This window comes from Leptopilina heterotoma, unplaced genomic scaffold (assembly GCF_015476425.1).
Source record: "Leptopilina heterotoma isolate Lh14 unplaced genomic scaffold, ASM1547642v1 Lhet_6, whole genome shotgun sequence".
Taxonomy (NCBI): domain Eukaryota; kingdom Metazoa; phylum Arthropoda; class Insecta; order Hymenoptera; family Figitidae; genus Leptopilina; species Leptopilina heterotoma.
Window position 1 is genome coordinate 2,195,770 of NW_025111137.1, and position 21,076 is coordinate 2,216,845.

Here is a 21,076-nt window from a genome sequence, read left to right on the forward strand (position 1 = left end):
ATTCCAAGATATAACTGTTTGTTTCTTTTTCAAGGCTTTTTTTTATAAAAATACAAAAAAAAAATACTCTCACACAAAAGTAAATAATATTTAGAAAGAAAATATTTTCCCCAAGTCTCTATTGTTTGACATCATATAATAAATTTTCGACTCCCGCACTTTTTTTTCTTCAGTCAAAATAAGATTTTTTTGAGCAACAACCAAATTAATAATATAAGAAAAAAGATTAATATTACTATTAACATTGCAAAAAGTTAGTCACTAGTTTAATTTTGACTAATTCGAATTTTGAGAGTATAAGAAGATAAGAAAAAATTTCATTCAGTAAAAATAAAAAATTAAAAAATTAGGTTTAATTTAATTTTCCACCCATGCATGGGAAGAATCGAACCGCTGACTTCAAATTTGTAGACTTCAAGTGTCTTAACGATTGTGGCCATCGCTGTCTACTGCAATTATTTTTAATTTATATTTTAAAATATCAATTTACTTTGTAATTTACTTTTCAGTGCCATAAAAATAATAAAAATAAAATAGTTAAAAGTTTTTTCTTGTTCGTTTTATTAATATTGAAAAAATATAATTATAGAAAAAATATAATTATAGAAAAAAGAAAATAATTATAGCAATAATAATAGTAACAATAATACATATAATAAGCCTGTTTACTTGTAAGTAAATAAATAATTAGTAACATAAACGTCCTCCCAGTGTAAAAATAAAGTACTTTACTCTCTAGAAACAAAAGAGATTATTTTAGTCCCTAGTGATAAAATAAACACTTTATTCCTCGCTCCCCAGTGAGGTAGAAGTTTTTTTCACTCATATAGCGATTAAATTTTAATAGAAATTTATAACACGAAATTCAGAACTAAAAACAAATTCTTTTCGAGTCGAAATAACGAACTTCGTACCTAGGACCTCAGTGGACAATTTCCGTTTAGTGAAAATTGCCTGCACATCTTGAGTTGCCGTTGGGCTGGAGGCGGCGACATTGTCGCGATCATTTTCCTCCCTTGTGCCCTGCACAAAGAGTCTTCCACTTTTGCTGAATTTATACATTGCCATTCCCTAGATTTTCACAACTCAGATTTAAAAGGAAAATAAATAATCTCTCCACTCTCTCACAATAATTGACAATGAGAATTTTCCTTCCTCTCATTCGAGATGAGAATTTATTTGCAAAAACACTTGTGTCACTGATGAATATTATATTTTATAATATATTGATGAAGATTTTTATTCCATTTTAATTTGCACTGAATCCAATTTCACTGTTTTTAACTTTTTATTATTGTCACGAGTCCATAATAACAATTTCGACGAGAGTTTTTCTGTTTCCTTTTGATTTTATTTTCTGAGTTTAATTATATTAGAAAATTAAATTCGGAATGGAAAGAGAAATCCTGTAGGTAAATTTTTATGAAAATTTTAGATGCTTTAGTGTAAAAAATTTTTTTTTTAATTAAAATTAAATTAAAAAAAAATTTTATGAAATGTAGATATTGTAAAATAAAATTTCAACACGAAAGAAATTTGAAATTGTAAAAAACGAAATTTTTGAATATTTTGAACTTGCAGTATTTCAGAGTATTTTTTCTTACATAAAGACAATTTTTTGTGCCTAAGCAACTAAAATGTCTGAAAATAAGAAAAATTGTTATCACAACTGTGTAATTCCACGAGATATTTACTACATTTCGGAGCAATCTCGTAAAAATTTTTGAAAATTGATAAAATAAATTTATTTATATATCCACATTGGTATAAAGTTTCAAAAAAATAACTTTTCAAATAAATCTAATTTAAATATAAATTGAAATTAAATAATTTAAATAAAATAATTGCTTATTTCTAAATTACTGCGACGGCAGATTTTATAAATTAATGAAATGAACCATTAAAGAGAGACGAGTTCTGTTTCTTTTCAGAAAAGTTTAGCAAAGTGAGAGGATTATTTAATAAATTAAAAAATTAATAAGTACTAATTCCATAACTTAAAAAAAGTAATTTAAAAAAATAAATTAACGTCGAATCACAGAATTTAAAGATGATTAAGATTAAGAGAATTAAATTTTCATGTCGTTTAAAATTAAATAATAAATAATGTATTAAAAAAAATAATAATAACAATAAGTAAAATTTAATAATTAAAATGTAGAACCCATATCAATTTTTCTTAATATTTAATACATCTTTATTAAAAATTTTACTAAACATTCGATTATAAATTAGATAAATTTATTAAATTTTGGAAACACTTAATTTGAGGTTCATTAAGAATAGAAAGTAATTGAAAATTTATTACCGTTTAAAATTTCTATCCAGAAATTATATAAATGACTGACATTTCTTTAAATTGAATATAAAATTTATTGACGAATCAGATTGACATTTCATTATATTAAAATTTTTTATCAATAAAAATTAGAAAATTAATTGAATTTTGATTAACTAAACTTACAAATTTTTTAAAAAAGACGACGAAATTATTAAATTATTAATTGTTAAATAATATTATATGTATTTGTTTAAAATTATTGATTTAAATTCTATATTTAAATTATAGATTATTAATTTAAAGTATATATTAATTATAATTATGGTAATTAATTATAATTATTAATTATAATTGTTCTTTAATTAATTTATTTATAATCAGAAAGTTTAATTATAAATATTTTATAATGAATAAAAAAAAATAAAATTTAAATAACTTAAAAATATATTAAAAATGAACTACAATTACAAAAAATTGAATTGAAATTTATATACTTATAAATTTTCTTAAACATTTTAATAAAATTCTATACACATTTCAATAAAATTCAATAAAAATTCAATAAATTTCAAATAAAAAAAAATTATCAAAGTTAAAATCAATTGGAATTTGAAGACTTAAACATTTTTCGAAAATCGAAATTAAATTTTATTCAAAAATAAATTTGATAAAAATTTTTACAGATTGTAATTTAGATTTAAAATATTTGAAACATTTATAAATCAGAAAAAATGAAAAAAAATAATTCATTTAAATAATCTTAATTTCCTGAAGTTATTGCAAAAAATTAAATTTTTTCTTTTTTTAACGGTTAAAAGATAAATCGATTGATGGAAGATTCTAAGTGTCAAAAAAATGTATAGTCAAATGCCATAATTTTGTTCTTAAAAATAAAAACAAATTAAACTTTAAATTCTTTTTTGTTGAACTGTAAAGAATTTGATTTTTAACATTTGAAACAATTAAATGTTGTAATTTTTATTTCAATGTAATATTTAATTGTTTGGAATGTTAAAAAATAAAATTCTTTTCTTCCACCAATAAACAAATTTGGAAACGAACTTTCGAATTTTAAATTAAAATTTTTTTTATTTTAAACAAAGTATAAAATTATAGCAATTGATTAATTTATGTTTTAACTGTACGTCATTTACTTTCTTAATCAGTTTTGAGTAATTGTCGTATCCTGCAATTAATATAATCGTTAATAAAAGTAATTTAAAAAAATAAGAAAAATAATAATGAAAAATAAGAAAAATAATACATAAGAAAATTAAAGAAAATATTTTTTACACTGAGAAAACACTATATTTGAATCAAACATAATTATCTTTGTTATACAGCCAACCAAAAATTATTTTTGAATTAAACATAATAATTTTGATTCAATACATAATAAGTTTGATTCAATTAAAATTACGTTTAATTCCATTATAAAATATGTTTAATTCAAATGATTTTTTTGGTTTGCTATTTATTTTTGGATTAAAAAAAATTTTTCTCAATGTACGAAAAGAGTTTTACAATTTTTGAGTAAATTGCTATAAAGTTGCTCTGAAATACAGTAAATTTCTCCAAATCGAATAGCCAGTATTGTGAAGTAATAAAAAATCCATATTTTAGTATCCAAAAAATTAGAGTAATTTTTTTTCCAAAAGGTGCAAAAATCGTACTTCACAAAATATTTATGGGAAACAGAAAAAAAGGCAAAAAAAAATTAAGAGTCGGAGCACATGATATGAAATCAGAAAACACACATCGCGTCGTATCGCACGTGGCACTGACGTTTATCGCGGCATCGCCCCAACTCTTCTCCTTTTTTTCAAACAAATAATAAAATTCACTGTATCACTCTGTATACGAGAAACGAACAATCATCACGTATGACAATATTCATACGCACGAGACGAATGACAACGACTTAATGACACTCGAAAGTCTACTGCCGCTAAACTTTATACAAAAAAAAAAAAAAACAATACGGGCGGAATACTCCCATAAAAAAATGATTACCAATTATTCGCGGAACTAAAAAAAAGAGAGAGAGACGCTCGCCGGTCGCTTCTCCTGGCAAGACTGGAAATATAATTCCAGTCAGTGTGTTTGTCGTTTGAAACTTGATCCCCACCCGCAACTCACTAGCCGGCAGCGAAAAGCGACTATCACTCTCTTGTGTGAAAGAGTTGGGGGGCAAACGAAATGCCAATACAGGTGAGCTGGTGGAATCTCCTTCTCTTTTCCAACAACCGCAACTCCCACTTGAGATTCGCCCGTTTTGCCTCTCTTTTCATCATTCAATTATTTATTTATTTATTTTCATTTCTTTTTGTTTTGTCCTCCGCCATTCGGAGCCAAATAAGTCCCAAAATAGAGTCGCAAGTGACTTAATGTAAACAGGAATTATAAAAAGATGATCATAACTGACACCAAGGTATGTGCTGCGAGTGAGGCGTTTTTTCAGGGCCTGATACCTTAAAGGTATATGCGCGCATAACGATGTCTGACCTCATTTTTTTTTCATTTTCCTTTTTTTTTCTTCGTTTTGACATGAGGAAATTTTCGGTGGGCTTTAATTGAGTAAACATGTGACAATTTAATGATTATATTTTGAAAGATTGTTCACTAAAGAATAATAAATATGTGATTTAAACGTCTCCTAAAAAAGGCATCTGCGATGATTTATTTTATCATTTTTTAAATGTAACAGAAAGAGAGTTGTCGAGAGTTTGAGAAAAATTCGACACTCGAGTGAGAAAAACATTTTAATTTTAATTAGTCAATTTATTGTTTCATGTATGTTTTTCAATGTTATGTAACAATTTATAAAGTAAACGGTATTTTTTTATTTTTTCAATATTTTTCGTAACCCTAGGGAGAAAAATGACGTTTTCCAATCCAGAGAGAAAAATAACGTTTTCCAGTTGGAAAAATAATGTTATCCAATTTTAGGGAGAAAAATGACGTTTTCCAACCCTAGGGAAAAAAATGACGGTTTCTAACCCTAAGAAAAAATAATTTTTTTTCCCCTAGGGTTCAAAAAGTCTCATTTTTCTCTAAAGACATTTTGTTCTCTCGCGTTAAAAAAGTATTTTTACCCCCTAGAGGAAAAAAAGTTATAACTCTAGAGAGTAAAAAAAATAGTTTCTAATTGTAGGATAAAAAGACAATATTTTAACCCTAGGGTTGCAAGAAGTTTCTTTTCTACCTACGCTTAACGAAAAGTATTTTTTTTATAAGGAAAGAAGTTCCTTTTCGACCTACGTTTATATTTTATATATAATATAAAGGAAAGGATATACGTTTATCCTTTCAAAAATTATTTTTACTCCCTAGGGTAAAAAATTCAAGTAATAATTTTTTACTCCCTACATTGAAAAAAAAAATGTATTTAATTCAAATAACCGATTAATTGACTATTATCAATTAAATATTTACTTGAATCAAATAATATTTATTGGAGTCAATTAAATGGTATTTGAACCAATAATTTCAGTATTTGAGGCAAATACCGCATTTAATTGATTCCAATAAATATTATTTGATTCATTTAAATATTTAATTGATAATAGTCAATTAATCGGTTATTTGAATCAAATAATTTTTTTTTCAGTGTACGGTTCAAAAAGTCCTTTTTTCTCTAAGGATAAATTTTTTACCATCAAGAAGTAGCTTTCAAACTAAAAAAAGTAATAAAAACAACTTTTTTTAGACACTTCACAAAACTGACAAAAATTTCATTCAATATTTCATTTTTCTGACTTCTTCCTAATTTTTATCAAAAATATTTACTTCTTTCTTATCCTGCTAATAAATTGAATTCCTGCAACGAATTTTATAATTCATGAAAGAATTTAAATATTTATAAAAATAATGTAATTCTTGCGAAGAATTGTATAAAAAGTATTAAATAATTGATTTCTTCCGACTAATTTTATGCAAATTCTAATTTAAATAATTAAATTCCTGAGAAATTTTTATTATTCATGAAAAGAATGGAATTCTTACAAAGATTTTTTACAACAAATTTTTAAATAATTGAATTTTGTTTGGAAATTTTATACAAAAATAGTAGATATTAAAAATAATCGAATTGCGAAAATTTTTTTAAAATAATTAAATTTTACAAAGAATTCTATTAAAATTTTTTTGAAAATAATTGAATTTCCAATAAGAAATTTATTACTTTTAAAAATAATTGAATTCTTGTGAATTCTACGGATTTTAATACGTTATGTGTGTGTGGGTTTTATTTGTGATAAGTGTAGCGTACCCTAATATATTTGCAAACAATGTATTCATTTTATTGCAATAAATTACTTACTTACTTACTTACTAATTGAATTCTTGTGATGAATATTGTTATTTATGAAAATAATTGAATTTTGCAAAGAATTTTATTAAAATGCCTCAAAATAATATTGAATTTTCGGGAATAATTTTGTTATATTTATGAATTATTTACGTAAATAATTTAATTCTTGGCAACAATTTTATTAAATCTAAAAGAATAATTGAATGATTTCAAAAAAAAAATTGAATTAAAATTGTATTTAAAATAATTGATTTCTCTCGAACAATTTTATTCAAATATTTGAAAATAATTGAATTCCTGTGAAAAATTCTAATATTTTTGTAAATAATTGAATTCTTCCAAAGAAATTAAAAAAACATTTTTTAAATAATTGATTTTTTCAAATAATGAAATTAAATTTTTAAGAGTAATTACATTTTTTGAGCAATTCCTGTGAAAATGTATTAAAAATAATTTAATTCCTGAGAAAAATTTTATTATTTATGAAAATAATTGAATAGTTGTTAAGAATTTTATTAAAATGTTCAAAAATAATTTAAATTCCTGAGAAAAATTTTATTATTTATGAAAATAATTGAATTATTAAGAAAAATTTTACCTATATTAAAATGTTTAAAAAGAATTGAATTTCTGTGAAAATTTTTGTTATTTTTGAAAATAGTTTAATTCTACATAAGAATTTTATAAACATTGTTTTAAATACCTAATTAATTTTTTCGAAATATAATAAAATGAAAATTTTATTTTAAATAATTGAATTCTTCTGGAAAACTTTCTTTGTAAAAATAACTAATTTTTTTGATTAAGTAATTTAAAATAGTATTAAAAATAATTAAAATTCTTCAATGAGTTTTATTATTTACGAAAATAATTGAATTCTTGCTTAGAATTTTATCAAAAATTTTTTTTAAAAATTGAATTTTCATGAAAAATGTTATTATTAGTGAAAGTATTTGAATTATTGTGAAGAATAAATTGTATAAAAATGTTAAATAATTGATTTTTTCGAAATTTGTTTGAAAATGCTATTCTAAATTAATTGAATTCCTGTGGAAATTTTATTATTTAGACGTGGAAATAATTTAATTTTGGATGAATTTTATAAATTTTTTTATAAAAATAATTGAATTCTTTTACGAAATTTGATGAAAATACTAGATTTTGAAAATAATTGAATTTCGGATATTTTTTAAAATAATTGAATCGTTTTAAAGAATTTGATTATAATTTTTAAGAATAGTTTTTTGATTTCTAGTTCTTCACTCCCTAGGGTCTAAAATCCTCTTTCCTCTGAATACAAGAAAGACTATTTTCAATATCCCTTGAGCTAAAAATCCCCAATTTTCCCCCTTGTTATATATTTAAAATCAATTTCTTATTCTTCTAGGTCACAAAAAGCACCTTTTTAGAGAAAGTCTTAGAGAATAAAATATTCTTAACAGAAAAAAGTTCTCCTTTGTTTGCATATATAGAACGCAAATATGAATTGTAAAATGGTAGTCGTGCAGCTTCTTTGAAACACATGTCGTGCACCTTAGATGCACGTTTTTGTATTCGTTTTATATATTATATATATATATATATATTAGAATAAAGAAAATTCAACAAAGTATTTTTAATTTTTCTTTATCTTTGTGTTTAATAATGAAAATTATATTCTTCTATAATGATGCTTATGACTTTCATAATTATATTTATAGTTCTCTGCTTATAGTTCCGTTAATGACTTTTATTGTTAGTTTTTATAATTTAATTTATAATTACACAATGACTGCACCGGTTGTTCTACTTATTAGCATTTTATTGGTCTTGTTCATAAATTTTTACGTATTCGGGAAACAATTTTTTTATTTTATCCTTACGGTGAGTGGAAATGCAATATACTTTGAAGAAAAGTTTTAATACAAATAAAAATTTATTTCATTCAAATACATTTTTTTCAGTGTTTGAAAACAAAAGTTGTTGGGCTTAAGAATTGTATTTTATTAAGCCCAACAATTATGATTCAAACATTTTGCCTCAAAATACATAATTTAAGAAATATTTAAGGGGTTTCATTCTTTTGCCATATTTTTTTATTTAGAAACACCTTTTCATAAATACAGTGTTGATAAAAAAATTTTCTCAATTATAAATAATTCGATTTGGACAAATTTTTTCTTTTAATAAAAGAGATAAAAAAAATAAGTGTATGTATATATATATATACTAGCTGTCGTACCCGTCTTCGACGGGTTGTAGTTTCTGATAATGCACTTAACAGTGTATCTACCAACCTAGAAAACCGGAAAATAGCCGGGAATTTGATTTGACAGGGAAAAAATAATAATTAGTTACTATTGTCTATTTCATTAGGAAAATAATACCATTTGAAACAGTGACCGACTTTTTATTATCAAAATAGTTATTTTTAACTAATTCAAATGCAGAAAACAATATTTCTCAATTTGTAGTACTTCAATCAATATAATGTATTAAAATCAATCTAAAATTTCCTCCAGTTTTTTGAGTTATAGTACAGTCTAATTCGAACTAATTGTATAGCAAGTAGATCCAGTTTTTCTCGGTTACATTAAATTCCCTGATATTTTACGTCTTTTCTGGTTGGTAGACACCCTGTTAAATGTATTATTAAAAAACACCCGTCGAATAAACCAGGAAAAATTTGGACAAAGCCGGAAAATGTTTTAAACCAAAATAAACACCGTGTTTAACTTTTGTCTTTACATTGATCAAGATATCTCTAAAAGTTAAATCAGAGAGCCCACAAATACTATTGAATTAAGCTTCATAGCAATTGGTATCAAGATAATTTTTTCAATTTTTTGATATTCAAAACATTTTTATACTTACATCTTCGTTATAAGAAAGTATTTTTGAAAAATTATGCTAAAATGTGACTAAATAATATGTAATATTCAATTATATAAAGTTTAAAAGCTATCCATATTTTTATATTTCCATTTTAGTTATAAAGTATTATTTTTTGCAAAATTATGCTAAAATGTTAATAAATAACATGTAATACTCAACTATAGAAAGTTTAGAAGCAATCCAGAAAAAAATATAAAATTTAGAAATTATTTGTGTTAAATAAATTCATTTATTAGAGTCAAGTATTTTTTTTTTTTTTTTTTTTTTTTTATTAAAGCATTTAACGAAACCTACATAAAAGGTTTATGAGCTTACAAATATTCAAATACTCAATTTACATTCTTTAAAAAACTGTACAATATGACTACACGCAGCAATATTAGGCTTGACCAGAAACATTTCCACACACAATGGTAAATACATTTTTATTTTAAATAAGTTTTTAAGTAATTTAGATCTTTGGGGTACATAAAGAGGACATTGCCATAATACATGATTCAAGTCTTCACAAACATAACCACACCTACACATCGGACTATTTACAATTCCAATACGCGCCAGTGAGGCCGCCAAACTATAATGATCTGCTCTACAACGATTTATCGTGACAATAAATTTTCTAGGCAAGGATCTACAATGAAACCAATTTTTTCTAGTGTTAGAATAATATTTTTGAAAGTAATTTTTCCCCTTATTTAAACCCAGTTCCCGTAAGTAATCCCCGGTCTGTGTATAACACTTTTTCTTAAAAGATTCATATAGATCAGTAAATGGGATCTTCCTATTGTCGATGCATTCCTCAACAGTCGCAGACTTGGCTTGCAAGTCAGCCTCCTCATTTCAGAGTCAAGTATTTATTTAATTAATTTAATTAAGATTTATTTGATTTAACTAAATAAAATTATTTAAACGAAATAAATTTTTATTACATCGAAATAAAAACTTTTAAATAAGATATTATATTACTATTAGGTATTAACGTAACTTACAATCATAGCCTTATCCGATTAAAACATATTAACTTGAACGAAAGTTATGACATTTCTCCAAAAAATTCGAAAAATCAAAAAAATGCAAATTTTTTATCTTTTGTAAAATAAATGCAAAATTATCATTAGCTAACTTTTTCAGATAAATAAAACCCATTTCTACAATAAAATTTTTAAAAAAGACGTATTTTGAATTTTTTTTTCGTTTTTTTAGATCAACTTTTTTCTAAGAAAATAGTGATTTTTAATCTTTAAGCAAGCTTTTCAGGAAAAGTTATTAAAGTTTTTTATTTAAAGATCAGTATGTAAAATAAGAAATTTGCTACATTAAACAAAAATAATTAAGCTAAATGCCATAAAAAAGAAGAAAAAATGTTAAATTTTAAGAAATTCGGTTTTTTGAATTTTTGCTAATTTTCCATAATTTTAGATTTTTTACCGAAGGGTGGAGACTATTGAATAAGTAAAGTATTTTTTAAGAGCACAAAAATAATAAAGCTAAATGCCATAAAAAGAAGGAAAAATGTTGAATTTTAAGAAATTCATTTTTTGCATTTTTGCTATTTTTCCATAATTTTAGATTTTTTACCAAAGGGTGGAGATAACAAATTAGGTTAAGTATTTTTGAAGAGCCCAAAAATAACGAAGCCAAAAGCCATAAAAGAGAAGAAAAAATGTTGAATTTTAAGAAATTCCGTTTTTTGAATTTTTGCTAATTTTCCATAATTTTAGATTTTTTACCAAAGGGTGGAGACTATTAAATATAAGTAAAGTATTTTTGAAGAGTACAAAAATAATGAAGCTTAATGATATAAAAGAGAAGAAAAAAATGTTAAATTTTAAGAAATTCGGTTTCTCGAATTTTTGATAATTTTTGATTTTTTGCTAAAGGGTGGAGACTATTCAAATAGTATAATTATACTACCGAAATAGCTAATGGTTACTAATTATTAATTTTCCGGTGAAATTAAATTCCCGGGTATTTTTGATTTTCCAGATTGGTAGAAACATTGTTAAATGTATTGGTAGAAACTAAAACCCGTCGAAGACGGGTACGACAGCTAGTGCTATATATTATCAAAATTTTTAAAATTCAAAATTAATCTTTTGAAATAATTATTGTCATCAATTTTACTTAAATTTGATACAGGGTTAATTTTAGTATTTTTTATTACAATTTAGTCATCAGAATGAAATTTGAGTTTTTCATTTTTTGATCATTAATTAATATAATACACGGAAAAAAAACTCAGCCTAATAATGCATGGAGTCTATTGGTTCGATTTTTACATGAGCCCATTTTGCAAATATCACACAGGAGTTTACTAAAAATGCATGGCTTTTGTGACTTTTGCCACAGCACCATGCGAAAATAGGATGGATTCCAAGCTAATCACGCATGGTAGTGTGCGTGCAATATACACAACAGACGCTCATGTGTTTTTAGCCTAGTATTTTTTTCCGTGTATAATAGCAATTTTGAATTCTGTGCAATATACTGACAAAAGTCTCATATTAATTATATGGATATTGTTAATATTCTGACCTAATAGAATTTTTTTAAGAAAGTAAACTTATGATTTCAACAACAAATTTTTATTGTTGACCTAAGAAATACAACCGTATAAAAATTAATTACAAAAAAATTTCAATTTTTAAACTTTTAATTTTTTAATTTTTCAATATTTAAATCTAACACTTTTTATTTGTTATTCAAAATTTTATTATTCTGACGATTAAATCTTAATAAGAAACACTAAAATTAACCCTGTACCAAGTTTAAGTACAATTCACTAAAGTATATTAAAAAACTAAAAATTTCGAATTTTCGAATTTTTGAAAAAATGGCATAACTTTCGTCCATATTAATATTTTTTAATCTACTATCGCTAGGATTTTAAGTTAGGCTAATGCCTAAAAGACTGCCAAGTTTCACTTCAAACGATCGAACCGTTTTTCCGTGATACGCGGTCGAAAATTTGCGGACATACATACACACATACACACATACACACATACACACATATACACATACACACATAATTTTCTTAATAGTATTTTCGCATTCCTTAGAGTGTAAAAATAAGGAATATAATAGAAATTTTGAATTCTATGCAATGTACAGACAAAAGTCTGATTTTATTAATAAGGATATATATATGTTTATATGAATGCAGTGGACTACAAGTGTACTGAATGGCCTCATATGATAGTATCATTCATTGAGAAATACACAGGAAGCACCTGTCATGCCCCCCTTGGGCGATGTTAGGAGTGGAAGCGTATTGTGGAACGAATGCAATGCCTTCGGCTTACACGGTAACGCGTTATTTGTAACTGAAGCTCTTTAAACATTTATACATATATATATATAGCGCACTTACTCTGAATTATGCTTCAATAAAAAGCATATCCTGAATATTTTTGTCGACAAATTCCAAAAAATTACAAAAATTTCACGCAATTTAGTTATGAATATGTTCTTTCTTTTCTTTTCCTTATAAAGGGTACAACTTTTTAAATCCGTTTATAATTTAAATAAAATAAAAATAACCTGAAAAGTTTAGGTCAAAATCGTAGGTTAAAAGGTGAATACCTTTCGACCTACGATTCTGATGCCCAGTTAATCCTATATTTTAATTTCGCCGCCCCACAGTGGCGAAAAATGTACTTTTTTGTTTCAAATCACAATTTTTGACCAAAATGATTTTCCTTTTTTCTAAATCTTCGTAATTAAATTCTCTATATGGATCTCTCAAGTCCGATTTTTGAATTTTTTATTTTAAACACTTTTTTTAATAACAATAATTATTAAAAAAATAGTAAAACATATTTTTATTAGCTTCATTAATTAAGAAAATTAATCAAAAAAACCTATTAAAATTATGTTTAAGTGTTCCTGATTTATGAAAAAAAAGTATAACAATGTATTAAATTGTTTAAACAATTAAATGTTGTTATTTTTTTATAAATTGTAATTAGGGCTGGAAATTCCTAGTTTTTTCTCAACTGTGCAATTTGTTATGAGTAAAACATCTACTAATAATAAAAAATAATTTAATTAAACATTGTTTAAACAATTAATTGTTTTTATTTTCTTTTTATAAACTGTACTTAGGGCTAGAAATTACTAGTTTCTTCTCAATCGTATAATTTTTCATTAGCAAAATATTTACTGACGATAAAAAATAAAAAATTATTTATTAAAAAATTGTTTAAACAATTAATTGTTATTATTTTTGTCGTAAACTGTACGTAGGACTAGAAATTTCCATTTTTTTCTGTATTGTGCATTTTCTTGTAACTACAACATTCAAGTATCAAAGAAAAATTACAAATTAATAATTTAAACAATTTATTTTGTTAATTTTTCAATTGTTTGTATTTAGAAAAAATTATAAATTTCTAGCCCTAAGTGCACTTTATGAAAAAAATGAAAACAATATATTATTTAAACAGTTTTAAAATAAATTATTTTTTTTTATCATCAGTAGATATTTTACTAATAAAAAATTGCACAATTGAGAAAAAACGAGAAATTTCTAACCCTAAGTACAATTTATAAAAAAATAACAATTAATTGTTTAAACAATTTAATAAATAAATTATAAATTATTTTTTATCATTAGTAGATATTATTTTCTGAAAAATTGTACAATTGAGAAAAAACTAGAAATTTCCAATCCTCAGTACAGTTTGTGAAAAAAATAACAATAAATAATTGTTTAAACAATTCAATAAATTGTTATACTTTTTTTTCATAAATCAGAAACAGTTAAACATTATTTTAATAGGTTTTGTGATTAATTTTCTTAATTAATGAAGCTAAAAAAAATTTGTATACGATTGTATGATTTTTTTAATAGGTACTTATTGTTATTAAAAAAATGTTTAAAAACAAAAATGTGGCTTAATATTTATGACAACCAATTTCATTTATTGAATGGTTCTTAGTAATTATTATTCTATAATGTTTTTAGGTCCAAAAAATTTAAAGAATTTAAAGAGAAAAAAATAAGACTTTTAAAGAATTTGACTATAAAACAAATTTAAAAATATATCGAGGAGATGTTGTTCGATATTTCCAAAACTTTCATAAATTTTAAAAAATTTATTAATTTAAAAATGGTACCTAGTAAAATCTCAAAACTTAGGTCATTTGTAGGTCAAAAGGAAAGCATTACCTCATTGAAGGTAGGGTCAAACTTTTGAAAATAAAAGAAAAGATTAAAAATAATGATTTCTAAAAGAAATAACTTATAAGATAAATTGTTTCATATAGAGAAGAAGGAAGACGTGACTTTAGAATTGACGTAACAAGTCATAGGCCACAGTGTAAACCTACCCTTTTAATTAAAGTTAAAATTCGCAGATAAGGAAGAAAAACTCATAATTTAATTCAAAGGATTTTTCAAGTTTCAGAAGTTGTAAATAGTTGAAGGTGTAAATAATTTAAATTTTAGATAAACGAATATTAAAAGCAAGCGAATAAAGACCTAAAATTTAGATCAGTATAAATATGAAAAAAGGTCATCAAAAAATCTTTAAATTTTAGGTCAAAACTATTTTGAGGATATAACCCCAAAATTTAGGTCAAACATTATAAAACTTGTTTTTCTGATATTCTTTAAAAAAACCAATTTGATTAAACATTTTTTCCATCAAACTAGAAATAAATGATTGAAACTAGAAGAATACAATAATAATAAAAAAGTGAGAAAGGTCAAAGCGCGTAAGGAAATTGCTCGAGTTGGTACAATGTAGTGTGAAGCGCTTCCTTTTCTCTTTCTTATTTTTCTTTCCGGGTAAAGTACACACTGAAAAAGCATATACTTAATGTTTGAGAGGAAGGATCTTGATAAAGGTCTATAGATAAAACTCCTCTCTACTTTGAGGCAGTAACGAGAATAACGACTTCTTATCGTGAGACGCATTACATGAGATCGAGAGAGCAGGAGAATTATTTTTTTCAAAAATAAAGAAAAGGAAAAAAAATTGAACGGAAATTTCTTTCATCGTTTGCGGTTTTGGTCTTTCAGTCTTATTGATGCTTGATGCAAAAGTGATGACAAATTATTTCCTCTCCATTTGAAAGGATATTAACTATAACGGGAAGATGGTAATTTGAAAGATTAAAAATTATCTTCTTTTTTGTCTCTGAGTAGTGAAATAACTTTTTTATATTCAGGGAGAAAAAGATGTAGTTTTTGAACCTAGGGAGCAAAATATCTTTTTCGTAAACCTAGGTAGAAAAGGAACTTCTTTCAACCCTAGGGAGTAAAAATACTTTTTGTCAACGTAGGTAAAAAAGAAACTTCTTTCAACCCTAGGAAGTAAAAATACTTTTTGTCAACGTAGGTAAAAAAGGAACTTCTTTCAACCCTAGGGCGTAAAAATACTTTTTGTCAACGTATGTAAAAAAGAAACTTCTTTCAACCCTAGGGAGTAATAATACTTTTTGTCAACGTAGGTAGAAAAGGAACTTTATCCAATTCTAGGGAGAAATTTTTTTCGTAACCGTAGAAAAAAAGGATGTTTTAAACCCTAGGGAATTAAAGTATCTTTTGTAACCCTTATACGAGAAATAAAACATTATTTATGCATTCCCCGATTAAATATAAATATAAATTAGAACTTTTTCACAGATTTTTTACAAATAATATTAAAAAATAAATTCAAAAATTGTTGAATTTATAATTTTGAATAGTTTTTTTTTTGCACAAATATATTTTGTATCTTTTAGCTCCTTAAACACATAATGTAACTCATTAAACATATAACGTAAATCATTAAATTCTTTAAAAAAAACGAAATTTGCATCGCTAATTTGTTTATAAAACAAATTCCAAGAAACAAAATGAAACTGAAAATACTCGTTTTAGAGAAAAATTCTTGATATTTTTTTTTGCGAAAGAGAATAAAATCAACAGTTAGTGGAGAACGTGTAAAAAAGAGAAATTTACACTTTTCCCTAACAAAGTTACTTTTATGTAATCATTTAGTGTAAATAAATTTTTTAACTCAATACTCTGGTCACTTTGAGCTAACTACATTTTCCTTTTTTTTCTCTAAACATAAAAAATAGAAATCATCGAGTCAATTTTGGTATATGTACTTTTCCCGATAAGCACTAAGATTTCACATTATCTAAAACGTTATTATATAAAGACCCTGTTTTTCTTCTCTTTTATACCCATTTTAATTCACATTTCTACAGTTGTCAATTATCAAAAAAAAAAGTCAGTTCCTTGTTTCTAAATGTAAGAAAAAACTGATAATTTATAATTCAATGCAATTTAACAAAAAAAGAAAAACACGTCAAAAATACAATTTTTATTGTAATTAAAGTCCCTCATGTATTGTAATATGTGAGGGACATGGGAAGAAATTCAGAAAAATAAAAAAAAACAGAAAAAAAACCTTCTTAGTGATCTCGAAACGTGAAGAGATGCCACACACAATAAGAACATACTGAGATTGCAGACCGGATATGAAGTCATCGTACCTGTAGCTATTTAATAGCTCAACGACTTCCTGTGCACAAAAATACTAATTACAGGTACAAGCTTTACTTACTTACAGGTGAAAAATCTTCAAAATTTAATTAAATTCTTCATTAATTCATTAAATTTCTGTTTAAACATTATAGACATAAAAATTGAATAATTGTTATAAATCACAATAATATTAATAAAAATAATTTAAAAAACAGAAGAAAAAATAGTAAATAATAACAAGAAAGTAATAATGAATAATAATAAATAATAGTTTTTGTTTCTCTTTTTCCTAATTTTTTTTAATGATTTTCCTTTTTTGGAAAACTTTGATTTATAAAAATAATGAAAGTCTAATTTTTATGTTTTGAAGATGAAATAATGACAACAAATTTGAAACAAAATTATTTCGAATTAAGAATCATAATTTAATTTTGTAAATTTAGAAATTATATTATTTTTAATAATTTTGCGTTAATATGTAAGTGGATTGTTTTTAATTTTAAAAGATAATATATTTTCGTTTAAATAATGTAATAATTTTTGTAGCTTTTGAAATTTTGAAATTTTTGAAAATAATTACATTCTATCGATGAATTTCATAAAAACTATAATTCAAAATATTTGAATTCTTACAAAGAAATTTGTCAAATTTTTCTTTAATATTCAAATATAACTCTTTGAAGAAATTTTATTAAAAATGTAAATTTTGAAAATAATTGAAATTATATGAAGAATTTTATTATTTTATTTTATTATTTTAAAATTTATAGAAATAAATTAAATTGTTTCAGAAAATTGTAATGAAGTTTTTGAAAATAATTGAACTCTTTTAAAGAATTGTATTGGTATTTCTAAAAATAATTGAATTTCTAAGAAGAATTTTATTAAAGTTTTTTAAAATAATCCAATTATTTCGAGAAATTATTGTATATTAAAATTATAGATTTTAAAAATAATTGAAATCATGTGAAGAATTTTTTTATTTATGAAAATAATTTAATTCTTGAGGAAAAGTTTATTAAAATTTATAAAAATAAATTGAATTTTTTTAAAGAATTAAATTCTTTCGATGAGTTTTATTGATATTTTCAAAAATAATTGAATTTCTAGAAAGAATTTTATTAATTTATTTTTTTTTAGATAGTGTTGAATTCTTTGCAGAAATTTTATTAAAATTGTAGGCATTGCAAAGAATTTTATTAAAGTTTTTGAAAAAAATAATTAATTAGTTAATTCGTTAAGTAGTTAATAAAATAAGTTTTTTTAATCTTGAATTTAAAATTATTCAAAAATTGAAGTTGATATTAAAAAATAATAATAACTGCGTTAAGAAAAATAAAAATAATATTAAACATTAATAACAAAAAAACAAGGTAATAAGACATAAAATGACAATATAAAGAAACGAAAAAGAATTTAAAAAAAGTAATAAAAAATAATGATAACATTAATAAAATAACTTTATAATAATAATAATAATAAATAACTCATGAAGTCGCGATTATAAATTGAACTAAGAAAAGATTTAAGAAAAAAATTCTCCGAGTAAATTTACTTTTACTTTTTATCTTCTAATTTTGTCGGTTACAAAATTATGTATCCTTGTAATTCATACAAAGAATGTGAAAAATAATAGTGAACTATGTTTAACCATTTTATCAGGTTTTCGAGACAAAAATATTGCTTCGGCAAATATTTTTCTTCTTTAGACGAAACATTGTTTAAATTCTGTGAGTTGAATGAGAGACGAGCAAAAATTTAACGTTTACTTTAAAGGATGAAGAAGAGAAGAAAAAAATAGACATTTTTCTTTAAAAATATAATCTTGTCGCGTTCACGTTTATTTATAGCCAATTATTGTTTATTTTTTAAAATTTTAATTATAATAAAAAGAAATTGAATCGTGAATTTCGAAAATAGGGATTAACCTTGAAAACTGTAAGATTTATTTTCGAATAGAAATTGTTAGGGAAAATTATATTTACGGTCTTAAAGCGTTGAGACCATTTCGAAATTCACGGAAATGGTAGTAAAAAAAAATATCTGGATTACAAATTTGAATTTCGCGCTATTTATTTAATCGTCAGATGTCAGGAATTAAAAGACAATTTTTTTAATTTGAATAATATTTTTGTTTTAAAATATATTATTATATTCCTATCATTACTGTTATATTATTTTTATGCATAACTTTTAATTTGAAAAAAAGGAAATAATATAATTTGAAATGCAGTATATGTATGTATATAAATAAAAAAGAAATAAATCTGTTAAGATGAACTATAGCGGATTCTGGGGAATACGGAAGATAAGTGAAACGGGATCTCCACTTCACGAGATGAAGAAACTCGATTTAGAAATCATCTTCAATAAAAGATAAACTAATATTAATTGCATATTCACATTTATAATTAAAATTCCAGTTCTCCACTTTGCATTAATTCATGTTTATTTTCATTTAAAAACTAATATTTAATAATCAATTAATTGTAATAAAATATCAAGATTAAAATTAATAATAAACTTAATAAATCATTAATTTAAATTAACGAAATGATAATGATAATGGAATGTTATATTGCTATAATTTATTTTTTTTGTTTATAATAATTTTGTTGATAATAAAAAAAAAAGAAGTATATAAACAATTTTTCAAAAAAAATTTTTTAAATATGAATTAAAGGAAAATTATATTTTTATTTGATGTGAAACTGGAAAAATATACCTATGTATATTTATTATTTCCCTTGAGAATGTCGATCGACCTACAGAAATCAAAATCAATGTTACTTGAATCGACTTGAATAATAAATTAATATCGAATCGCAAGATGTTTGTGACTCTCTTTAAGAATTTCAAGTGTGCTTCAGAAACGTCACTTTTACGCGTGGGCACAAACGTGTAAAGGATAATAACAAAAAAAACATGTCGAACCTGTCGCGAAGATTATTTATCATATAGCTATACAAAAATGTCGATTTCAATTAAATCAATAACAAAAAATACTTTATTTCTTGATGTATTTTCGTAAAAATTTTTATGCTAATCAAAAATTAAATTAATATAAGCAGAAATTATATTATTTGATACACTAATATATTATTATTTTATCAATAATTTGTTTACTTATTATGAACCACTTATAAAGTCAAATTTTAAACAAATTTATTATAAACAAATTCAAATTCTATCTATAAACAAATTTATTGACAACAAATTCGATATTTAAATTATAAACAAATTTATTACGAACAAATTCAAAAATAAACAAATTCTAAATTCAAATTATAAACAAATTCTATCTTCCTATAATAAACAAATTCAAAAATTCATGTTATAAATAAATAAAAATGAATTTTTACATTAAATAACAGATTTGTCATAAAAAAAATTTGTTATAAACAAATTCTAAATTTTAGTTATAACCAAAATTGTAAACAAATTCTAAATTTTAGTTAAAACCAAAATTGTAAACAAATTCTAAATTGGAATTAGAAACAAATTTTTAAATTTGAATTATAAATAAATTTATCATCAACAAATTATAAATTGAAATTATAAACAAATTATAGATTTTAGTTAAAAACAAAATTGTAAACAAATCCTAAATTCAAATTATAAACAAATTCTAAGTTTACATAATAAACAAATTCAAAATTCATGTTATAAATAAATAAAAATGAATTTTTACATTAAATAACAGATTTGTCATAAACAAATTCTAAATTTGAATTATAAATAATGTTATTGTAACCAAATTCTAAATTCGAATTATAAAGACATTTATTATTAACAAATTATCAATTCAAATTATGAATAAAATTATAAACAAATTCTAAATTTTTGTTAAAACTAAAATTGTAAACAAATTCTAAATTTTAGTTAATACCAAAATTGTAAACAAATTCTAAATTTCAGTTAAAACCAAAATATTGTAACCAAATTTATCATAAATAAAATTATAAATTGAAATTATAAACAATTTATCGATTTTAGTTAAAAACAAAATTGTAAACAAATTCTAAATTCGAATTATAGACAAATTTATCACAAACGAATGATAAATTGAAATTATAAACATATTCTAAATTCGAATTATAAGGAAACTTATAAACAAATTCTA

General features: G+C 23.2%; 1 protein-coding gene across 33 annotated transcripts in view; it reads right to left on the reverse strand.

Moving 5' to 3' along the window:
* Positions 1-21,076, reverse strand: part of LOC122509239 (microtubule-actin cross-linking factor 1) — a 323,170-nt gene that overhangs the window by 131,917 nt on the left and 170,177 nt on the right. For 2 of the 33 annotated variants that reach the window (XM_043623153.1, XM_043623139.1), the window contains exon 1: positions 915-1,406. The exons of 30 other annotated variants lie outside the window; for them this stretch is intronic. In XM_043623153.1, the coding sequence (XP_043479088.1) occupies positions 915-1,068 (154 nt within the window). In that variant the 5' untranslated portion in view covers positions 1,069-1,406. Of the gene's footprint in view, positions 1-914; positions 1,407-21,076 lie in introns of those variants that run through there. One more of the 33 variants, XM_043623158.1, reaches the window with a different exon arrangement.